The sequence below is a fragment of the Vanacampus margaritifer genome, chromosome 1, assembly GCF_051991255.1.
Source record: "Vanacampus margaritifer isolate UIUO_Vmar chromosome 1, RoL_Vmar_1.0, whole genome shotgun sequence".
Classification (NCBI taxonomy): domain Eukaryota; kingdom Metazoa; phylum Chordata; class Actinopteri; order Syngnathiformes; family Syngnathidae; genus Vanacampus; species Vanacampus margaritifer.
This window is the reverse complement of record NC_135432.1, coordinates 30,950,398-30,961,787: the sequence shown is the minus strand read 5'-3', so window position 1 is coordinate 30,961,787 and position 11,390 is coordinate 30,950,398. Positions and strand designations below refer to the sequence as shown.

Genomic DNA, 11,390 nt, shown 5'->3' with positions numbered 1-11,390 from the left:
GGAACAGTGGACGAGCTCTACACCCTCGACAGCAGTGGTGTAGTCCACGGCATACGCAGGTATACGGCGTATACCAACATCTTTTTCAGTCAGTTTTGCGTCTACCCACTTCTAAATCCTCAGTTTTGCATCTACACACTTCTGAATCCTCCTGGATGTGCAGTTTTTGTGCGCCATTCGGGCATGACCACTGATCTGTATATATTACTGGATCGGCTCTGCCAAAGCTGGGCTCTGCAGTGCTATCGGCTATCCATTAATATATACAGTAGATCAGTGGACATAACCCACCCTCCGCTAAATCTAGCCTGCACTCACTCTCTTATTGGTTAATTAAATGCATGAGAACTGATGCGCCTATCAGAGAATAATGAATAAGCATGCGGAGGATTTTTTTGCTAACGTGTGGGTGCCAATGCCACTCTAGTTGATTGACATGTCACTACGTTTCCTGCGTGCTGATTGTAAATGTGAGTGAGACAGGAATAAATAAGCGTCTTTCCAGTGAGTGACGGCATGCAGGCTATCCAAACATACTGTACATAGAATTAAAACATCATTCCCAGGTAGGTTTTAAAGTTATTTCCAAATAAATCATTGTTAACTTTTAAACTACTGGCAATATCACTGTACAGAGGAGTTTTTTTTCGGTTAGGCTAATATTATAAAATGTAACGTTATCCTAAAGTTAGCAATTTAGCCCTAAACTAGCTAGATTAGGATCATGTAGGGCAGTGTTACTCAACCTTTTTTCACTGATGTACACCCTGCAAAATATTTTTTCATCTTAGTACCCCCAACCAGTGCAAAGCATTTTGGATGAACAAAGCAAAACAATGCTGTGCCATCTTGTGTTTGGTTTTAATTTAGGAACTGGTTTTAACTTTGGCCACAGTCCCACTATGTATCGGTCAAAAAGAAAGAAAGAAAGAAAGAAAGAAAGAAAGAAAGAAAGAAAGAAAGAAAGAAAGAAAGAAAGAAAGAAAGAAAGAAAAGTAGTAATGGTCTTAATGTGAAATAAATAATTGTGCAATAATTATCAACATAACAAGTCTCCCTTTGGGATCATGGTACAAGTTGTTTTTCAAAACAAATAATTCAGTTAACTTTAAGTAAAAGCAGAAACTGAAAAAATAAAATAAAAACCAAGATGATGTCTTGCATGTATGCTACTTTTTAAATATATTTTTAAAATCCCATGTGCCCCTTGGTGTGTTTTCATGTACCTCTAATTAATAACCACTGATGTAGGGTACCCCCGTAATTGTTTCAGTAATTGTATAATTAACCCACCACTGTTATGCCAGACTGCAATGTAAGATGAATGAAACTGTAATAAATGTCTTGACCAGAGATGATCTCAGTGTCTATGAAGCCCCTCCCCCCCCCCCCTTACCTTATTTTTAGGTCTAAGAGAAGTAACATTAACCAATTATTGTATACTGTATTGTATACAATAACTTTAAGTAATATAGCCCTAACTAACTTGTATGATGTAGTTTGAATTTGTAGTATATAACATATTATTCATGTTTACTTCACAATAAATACATTTTACATTACAAACTGCTCCTAATTCTTTCATGATCATTTTATTATTGTGCGTAATTAAAAATGATGGTTTTTCCCTCACATGTCACCGTTTCTAGAACAGGGCGTTTTTCTAGAAGCCAAAAATAAATAAATAAAGTAAGTAAAATTTAGGGTATACAGTACCTACTTCTCCAGGGACCACTACACCACTGCTCGGCAGGGTCCTGGAGGGTGCATGGGAGTTCGGTCAACCAGTCTACATGTGCTTTGTGGATTTGGAAAAGGCGTTCCTCGACCGTGTCCCTCTGGGAGTCCTGTGGGGGTTGCTGCAGGAGTACGGGGTGCTGAGCCCCCTGATACGGGCTGTTTGGTCCCTGTACGATCGGTGTCAGAGATCGGTCCGCATTGCCGGCAGTAAGTCTGATTCGTTCCTCGTGAGGGTTAGACTCTGCCAAGGCTGCCCTTTGTCACCGATTCTATTCATAACTTTTATGGACAGAATTTCTAGGCACAGCCGAAGCGTTGAGTGGGGTCTGGTTGGGTGGCCCGTTCAGCATTGCATCTCTGATTTTTGCAGATGATGTGGTGCTGTTGGCTTCTCCAAGCAGTGACCCTGCAACTCTAACTGGAGCGATTCGCAGCCGAGTGTGAAGCGGTTTGGATGAAGATCAGCACATCCAAATCCGAGACCATGGTCCTCAGTTGGAAAAGGGTGGCGTGTCCTCTCTGGGTCGGGGATAAGATCCTGCCCCAAGTGGAGGAGTTCAAGTATCTTGGGGTCTTGTTCACGAGTGAGGGCAGAAGGGAGCGAGAAATCGACATGCGGCATTGAGGTGGACTCTGCATCGGTCCGTTGTGGTGAAGAAGGAGCTCGAAAGGCAAAGCTCTCGATTTACTGGTCGATCTACGTTCCTGCCCTCACCTATGGTCACGAGCTGTGACCATAGAACAAGAACAAGATTCCGGATACAAGAGGCCGAAATGAGTTTCCCGGGAGGGAATCAGGGTCAAGCCGCTACTCCTCCCCGTGGAGAGGAGTCAGTTGAGGAGGCTTGGGCATCTGGTTCAGATGCCTCCTGGACGCCTCCCTGGAGAGGTGTTCCGGGCATCTGCCACCGGTGGGAGGCACCGGGGACGACCCAGGAGATGCTGGAGAGACTATGTCTCTCTGCTGGGATTCCGCCGGAGGAGCTGGTAGAAGTGGCTTGGAAAAGGAAATCTGGGCTTCCCTCCTAAAGCTGCTGCCCCCGCGACCCGACCCCATATAAGCGGTAGTAAGTGGAAAAATTGCATTAATTTTGTCCACCAACTGTTAATTCATATTAGCCATTTCTAAAATCCTAAACATTGATTTAAGTGGGAAGTATAATATTATTGACAATGATGTATAATGATATAGTGATGACTTATGATACATCCGATACATATATGAAACTGTAGATTTGCGTACAGTATTATCAGGCTAAAATTTCTTGGCCTGTTAGCATTTTCCTCCCCCGTCTCCTTCACTGAGTCCAGGGCACACCCCAAGTCAAAGCTCTATATTACATAATTTGAAAATACAGAAATTTTGGGGGGATGAGCATGGAATGATCAGGTAACAAATTAGAATGAAGCGTATCACTTTAGATGACCTCACACAAACCAACGTGGCCATTTCAACAAGAAGCGATTCACCTGTTTAAACAAAGACCAAAGCTCAAGACAGTGTACCTAACAATGGACAGATAACATCCACCACGACTGCTACATTATGGGGGAGGACTGGTGGAGGATGGGTAGTGGGAGGTCTATGATGTCACTACAACTGACATCATCTTTAACAAAAAACGTAAAGACTTTTAAGGCTGTGCTATTGTTAGAAGAACTGGTCAGCTTGTTGACTTTTTGAACGAGAACAAAAAAAAACAAAAATAATAATGTCTAATTTGAATTCAATATACAACGCAGAAACAGAGCCCATTAGTGGGATTATTACGAGGAGGAGTTACTCAATTAGAAGTGGCGTAAGTCACCATTCAAGCATGCATGAATGAGAAATTACAACAGTGTGGGGTGAAATTACGTCTCCCAAATCAGAGTGTGTCAGATGATGTTATCTCATGGGCTGAGAGCCACCACAACGCTGGGGGTTTCTTTCCCCGGCTCAGAAAGGGGAGGTCAACTACTGTGGGAGGACAATAAGTTTGGTTCCCACCTACAGCACAATGACATCCCGCCTATAAGAGAGCTGCAAATGTTGTTAACCTTCACTTCAAATGTTCACAGTCACTGAATTTTAACCATATGGAATTTAATTTTTGATATGCAATTTGGCCGCTTGCATAGTTGCTCGAATTTCACACAATATAATTAATTCGACTGTGAACCCCCAAGTGTGTTGCAACATCAGTGTTACTGCGGGTGGCCTTAGTTCATAAGTGTTATGTCATCTTTGTCAATTGTGATATATCTGTGCAACATCCCCGCCTATTTTTATGTTTTTCTTTTCTTTTCTTTTCTTTTTGAGGCGATGGTTGTCGGCTGGTCACATTTCGCAACGAAAACAGCTTCCCTAGGAATTAAATGCCTGTGCTAGAGCTTTTTTTAGGTCTTATTACTGATAATTGTATGAATCTGTAAACTTGTGCTCAGTAGACCTACGTCATACACCTGCGCCCAATTGTGAGACAACCAGTGGTATTTTATATGGAAAATATTATATAAATAGTGGAACTTTTTTTGGGGTGGGTGTAAGCTACATAATGTATCAGGAAAACTACTCCCTTGCTGGCTAATATGTGTTTTTGTTTTTTGTTTTTTTAACAATAAGAGTTCCTTTATTTCTGCTGTAGACATGACATGTGACAACATTTTGGTTTGACAAAATGACGAGTAAGATGCAAGAAATCACCATTTCAGATTTTATGTTCGGGTAGATGATCTGATAATCATCCTGTTTGAATCAATTGATTTGCTTGTAACGGTACAGAGTATAAGTGGTTAGCACATCTGGGGGTTTAAATCCATTGCCTGTGGTGTTTGCATGTTCTCTTCTTGCTTTTGGGTTTTTTCTCTGGGTACTTAAAGGGGAAGTCAACTTTTTTTTTCTTTCAATAATATATTCTATGCAGTCCCACTAGTCTAAATACAGTATTCTGATTAATATTGCATTAGTGGAATATGAGTTAAGCAGCAAAATCCAGCCGTTTGTATCCATCTCAAATGTCATCTTCAGTCGACAGCAAGTGGCAAAATGGCCACCCCCTGAGATGTATACAAATGGCTGGATTTTGGCTTCATAACTCTTATTCCACAAATGTAATATTAATCAGAATGTCATATTTAGACTAGTGAGGTCACATATAACATATTATTGTCAAGAAATGTTTAAGGTTGACTTCCACTTTAAGCTTCTTGCCACATTCCAAAAGCATGTTTCTAGGTTAACTGAAGATTCTAAATTGTCCTTGGGTATAAATATGAGTGTGAATGGTTGTTTGTCTATACTGTATGTGCCCTGCGATTGGTTGGCGTCCAGTCCAGGGTGTAGCTATACCGCCTCTTGTCCAAAGTCAGCTGGGATAGGAAAGCGGTACAGAACAGAAAATAGTTGGATGATTTAGTTGCAAATTCTTGCAATAACTGCATCAAGCCTGTGAGCCATCATCATCAAATCTGTCTTTCTTTGTAATGCTTTTCCAGGCATTTACTACAGCCTCTTTCTGTTATTGTCTCTTTTAGTAACTTAGTCCCTCTGGTATCCTCTTAAGCAGGTGAAATGCATGCTTTAAAGCACTAACTTGGCCAGTTAAAACCCTAAAACCTATTTTCCCCTGATGAACTCACATAATGAATGTTGTTGTTTTGACAATGTGTTTTGGATCAAAATCTTGTTGCATAATGAAAGACCTCCCAGTCAGTTTGGTTGCATATTTCTTTCTTTGTAGAATTCTGAGTTGCTATGCAAGACCAAACCATGACATGAACTCCACTGTGCTTTACATATGAGCTTGGTAGTATGAATACCTATTGACCAATTAAATAATGAATTCTACATTAAATAATGAGTGCCCTACACTAAAGTTTGTATGTTTGGGATCGATAAACAGCTCCTTTCTTTTCGCTCATCTTTAGCTTTATCGTTATTTTGGGAAAGGTTTATCTTTCTGCCAACATTCATAAAATATATTCAGGCCATCTGAATGTTCTTGCTAATGAGTAGTTGGTTTGTACATCCACCAAGTATACCATCTGTACTTTTGGTCATGCTCATGAACTTCTCTAACAGTTGTTTTAGGGTCTTTCTTCAAAGGCGTCTGTTTCAACAGCTGTTGTTTCCTTAATGTCTCTTAGTACATAAGGAGTTTATTGCTTCTATAGGCCGTTCCAAATGGTTGCAATGGCTATGGCCAATGTTAGTGATTTCCCATTTTCTCTCAGTTTAGCAGTGGATTGTTTCTCCACCCATGCACAACTCTCTGGTTTTCATGTTGATTACACCTACAACCAGTATAAATTTAGTCCAATGTAATTAGGGGAAACGCATTTGTCAGTCATATGTTCCAGTCATCCAGTGCATTTGCTCACATAAAAAATTGCAGCAAAAGGTGTTATTTTCTAAATTTGATGATGATTCAGATTCAAACACCTGGGGATGAAAGCTGAAATGTTATCAGTCTCCAGCAAAAATAAAGGAATTCCCCTCACTGTTGCTATATATTTGGAGGGGAGTTTATCGGCTATTGTATGTGTAAAGTTTTGGCATACATCACCTCCCCCGCCCCCCCCCCCCAAAAAAAACAATCTTGTCATACATCAGTTCTATCATTGTCAACAGGAGCAGACAACCTTGCTATTTCACACAATAGTGAAAAGACTGGGGAAAGCATATATAACAATAAGCAATGTGAGGATTATCAGACATGCATGCAGGTATATAAAACATTAATTTTTCTGTTCAGTCTGTCAACTATGAACACAGTGCCATCTGCTGGAGTTTGCCACGTTTCCACAGTGACAATAAAATCAATATACAGTACTAACAATAGCTACCATATATATGTATAGTATAGAAGAGATTGCGCAGGTGATAGGCTACCAGAAACCCCGGCGAGGATTACAGGTTCAATCTCCCCTCATTATGCATTTGACGATAGATACTCATACTATACAAAAATAAAGTTAAGTGGTTAAGTCAAAAAGCATGAAAAAGGTGCATGTGTGAGTGAGGTTTATTAAATTTGGTATGTCAAACATGTTCTGAGATTAAATTGAAAACTATGACGTGAAATTGACTGAGTTGTAATTTAAATATATTTGTTCCATATGAGTTCTTATAGAGAAATGGCGGAGATTAATGTGGAACACTGGTAGATTGCATCACCGATTTCATATCTTGTAATTGAAGTTATGAACAGGTTTGAACTCTTGAAGAAGACCCTAGAGGGCAGAGAAACCTGAGATTCTAGTTGTGGAGTGTACATCTGATTACAGATATCTAATTAATTCTGGATATGCTTTTAAATGAAGCCTTGTGTGTATTTATTCACAATGAACAAAGAACACTGTGTAAAGGGGCCACTATGATTATTAGTATGGAGCCTCTGAGTTGCTTCTACCTCAGATCTGACAGTTGTTCAACACAAGAGGAGGCTATTGTCTTAAATCACTTCAATTACCCTGAAGATCAAAGCAAAAGACAACACAAGGCCTATTCCAATCCAATTTTAAAATGCAAGAAGAATAACCAATTTGGAACATATTTTATTTCAATTTTGGCTGTAAATATGAATAGATTGAGAGTAAAAGTAGGCCTACTGCATGGTTATGCATATAGCTGTGTATAGCCTATATATTTTTTTAATTTCGACATCTTCATTAGGATGGTTTAGTAGCACAAATGTTGTGTTGCAGAGACAGTATTGGCATAAACTATTGCACAGCGTTGCCAGTAGTAAAATTGTTGGTGGGGCTGTGTCCCTCCCTCCCTCCCTCTCCTGTCCTCTCCTCTCTTCTCTTCTCCTCCCTTAATAAAAAAAAGGCGAGGGCGCTCCCAGTCTACTCGGAAGTTGAGTTCGCTCACATTTTTACGCACAAGTTTCTTTGAGAAGCACGCAGCACTGCAGGATCGGGATCAAGGTAGGACGAAGCAGCCAGTGTATCGTGCAGTATGTAGCGTTTTGCGACGGGACTCCAGCAACAATGCGGGGAATTAGCTTACTGTATTAATATTTGCCGCTCTGTTAGTTCCATGCAGATAGTGCTTACATGCGTTTATGAACTTGTAAATAGCGCTTAATTGTTATCTTCTCTACCCAGTACGTGTAGCAGCCTACAGTAACGCTAATGTTTGCTTTAATAATTGTGTTGAAACCCCACCGGCCCCCACGTTGCGTGCAGCGTTTTATAATTAACAGTACAGTATCTAAGCAATTGAAAAATCAAAACAAGTTTTGCACGTGCATGAGAGGCATCTATTGGGGTTAAAGTTGCTTTTGGCCCTGGGACGGCCGAAAAACACGCGCAACCCACAATTTAACTCTCATTCCACCTGATTATTCAATGAAATTCAGAGCTTTGAATACTCTTGCATTTGTTTTTAGAGCTTCGTTCACCACAGTAAGGCGCCACAGCAAAGAGCCACGTGCCTTTTAAAGGCAGGAGATCTGGTAAAATAATTTCGTACCCTCTGCACACAAAGACATCATTGATTCCCTAAATGGTACTACAGCAGGGCGCTTTTGTGTTCCACAGTGGTTTAACGTAGTGAAACAGATGTTACATATATTTTAATGACATGAAAATCACTTTGATGACCTCCAGAAATGAATACTTTTGAAATGGATGCAATACTGTAATTGAGGGAAAGAACTTTTAGTGTTCGTTAAATTAACCACATTACCACCTGTAGTTACAGTTAGAAATACAATGTATGCATGTGTCTGGGCATTTAAACATGTGCACTATCCCCATGCAAGATCAATAGACAAAGTTGTTTCTGACCTTTGTTACAACTATCTGCTACCCTTTACAGCCCTGGTTTCCATGAGAATCAAAAACTTGTGAACTAAGAGTGCCTAAAACATTTGAGGCAGGAATATCAGCGATTTAGTCACTCTATTATGCATGTTTTATGATCTACATCTATTCCGTTGAAATGCCACAGTTGTCTTTTGTAGCCCAAGACATATAAAGGAAAATCCAAATAGAAAACACCTGGTCTTCAGAAGGCACTCTGATTTGTAGTCACATCACATGCTCTCACATTCTAAACTTTGTGCTGTCGGCCTACCTGTCGACAGTTCCCCATATGAGGAAAACATCTTTGATAGCCATCACATGCATATATGGCTAATGAGAGTTCATGGCTTACAACATGACATACTGTGTGTGTGCTGGCCATATAAACTCTGATTGAAACAGTTTAATACGTGAGCTGTTCAGGGAGAAAGAAGTTTAGTGATTTGTTGTGTCGTAACTTTTTATGGTTTTGTACAGTTTTATAAGCAACTGATGAATTTTGCTGTGTTATTGTTGTACATATTCCACTGTGAGCCTTACCTCTGTTGTCAATTTCACATGTGTTTAATTATAAACCGTGGCTTTTTACTCCTTTGGTACAAAAAGATAGGCTTAAAGAAAACAATATCTGGCAGGCTGTCAAAGTTAATGATTATGTCAAAATAAAGGTTTTTGGGACTACTAATATGTCACATTTTTTCATTTCCACAGGCTAATAGAAACACTTTGGTTTTTGTCTGGAATCCATCTGGAAAAGCAATCTTGTCTCCTACCTCACACATACAACATGAATGCACAGAGAGTTGTTTTGTGTTTGTGTTGGGTGCTGCTGTGCATGCACACATGCCTTAGCCAGAAGGACTGCACAGGTGTGGACTGCCCAGTTCTGGACAACTGCATTGAGACCGTCCTCGACACTGGTGCCTGCTGTCCCACCTGTGCACAAAAAGGCTGCTCCTGTGAAGGTTACCAGTACTACGACTGTGTCCAAGCAGGCTTCCGCAACGGGAAAGTCCCAGAGGGCGAATCGTACTTTGTAGATTTTGGAAGCACTGAATGTGCTTGCCCTCAGGGAGGAGGGACAATAAATTGCCATTTTATGGAGTGTCCTGAAATTTCCCCGAACTGCATTGAAATTTTGCAGCCTGCAGATGGATGCCCGCAATGTGGGCAAATTGGTTGTGCCCACGGCAACAAGAAGTTTGAAGCAGGACACACCTTTCAACTAGACCAGTGTCAGTTTTGCCACTGTCCAGATGAGGGGGGTAAAATAATGTGCTCGCTTATTCCCGGCTGTGACCTCCAAAGTGTTATTCAGCCCACACAGGTTGCAACAACTGAGAACACCAAAGATACTTACAGCCATGCCTCTGAAACCAAGTTAGTGCTGGGAAACACTCTCCCACTATATAAGCCAGATCCACCCAGTTTTGGCACAGAGGATTATGACTACACACAGCCTGAGCCGACATCATCCCCTATCCAAAATCTGGCTCAACCAACTGCAGTTCCACTCGCTGACCCTGAATCAAGCTCCACCTCAAATGATGACAGAAAGAGCGCGCTGAGGGATCCACAAAAAGGGTTTGAACCAGAAAAGAGCACGGAAGATGATGACATGCGTAACCAGGATCCAACAAGCACGACGGCTCAAAAAGAAACATCAACACTTCAAACAACAACACAGAAAGTGACTTTGCAGAACCACCGACCACAGCAGGAAAGTGAAGAAAACAGCGGTACAAGAACCGTAGTGCAGGAGATGGCGCACAACACTAATCGGAGGCGATTTAGTCAACACAAACAAAGTCAAGGTAGTCATGTTAGCAATCATGACCTTAATGGACAAGAACAAGTCTCAGTGGAGCACTTGCAAACTCCTGATGAGGAGGATCGGGGCTCGCAGCCCACCAGGAGGACTCCTTTCAGGATGAGGGAGGATGGACAACCTCAAAACCACTCCAACTACCAACCTCATGTAGACCGAGATTTAGAAGGTAAGTGTTTTTTCCTTTCTCCTTGTCTGTTAAAGGCGTCGATAAATTACCACTTGTATGCAAAATACAATGTGCACATTGTGAGCCCCAGCAAGGACAATGTGGGGTTGCAACTATTGTGACATATTCATGTGACACATGCATTATCTCACATCCTGGCTCTTGAGGAAGAATTCATAATCACGCTACTCAAACTGGCAGTGGTCCAAGAAAAGCAATACAATTGTGCATGAAAGGTGTGTTTTCCTCAGATAGCATTTATCTACCGCTGGCAAAAGTGGAAAAAAGTTAGGTGTGGAGAAGATTATTTACATCGAAAACTGGTTCTTTTGGGGACCAGTTCTAGTACAGTGGACCCCTCTGCATAAAATTGATGCTCAGTGAAATGCAATCGGGCGTTAAATTCCAAATACACTGTAAATTCTGTAGAGTAAATTTTACTCTATATAGATTCAATTTGACTCTATTTAGAGTGGGACCAAATATACTCAGTTTTAGAGTAGGCTAATATTTACACTTGGAAAAGAGTAAAATAAAGAAGTGGAAAAAATAGTAGTCACTCAAGGGTTGAGGAACGAACACACGACCTTCAGCTTGGCAGACTGCCACACTACCACCCGAGCTATGCCCCTCCTACTTTTGCTTATGTCCAAGAGAGAACTCTTTTTGGTCTCTTGGAGTTAGGAAAATTCCAGCTGACACAAGCCATATACTAACATACAGCAGGAGCTGCGTAGCTTAGGGAGTAGATCGGCTGTCTCCCAAGCGGAATTTTGTGAGTTTGTTCCTAAACCCTTGAGTGACTTTTCTTTTCTTTCTGTTCTTTATTTTACTCTCTTCCAAGTGTAAATATTACTC

General features: G+C 40.9%; 1 protein-coding gene across 1 annotated transcript in view; it reads left to right on the top strand.

Moving 5' to 3' along the window:
- Nucleotides 1-7,634: 7,634 nt before the first annotated feature.
- The window catches only part of fbln2 (fibulin 2), a 36,667-nt gene continuing 32,911 nt past the window's right edge, over nucleotides 7,635-11,390 (top strand). The window contains exons 1-2 of the mRNA XM_077553399.1: nucleotides 7,635-7,653; nucleotides 9,247-10,532. Coding sequence (XP_077409525.1) covers nucleotides 9,323-10,532 — 1,210 coding nt within the window. The 5' untranslated portion in view covers nucleotides 7,635-7,653; nucleotides 9,247-9,322. The remainder of the gene's footprint in view (nucleotides 7,654-9,246; nucleotides 10,533-11,390) is intronic.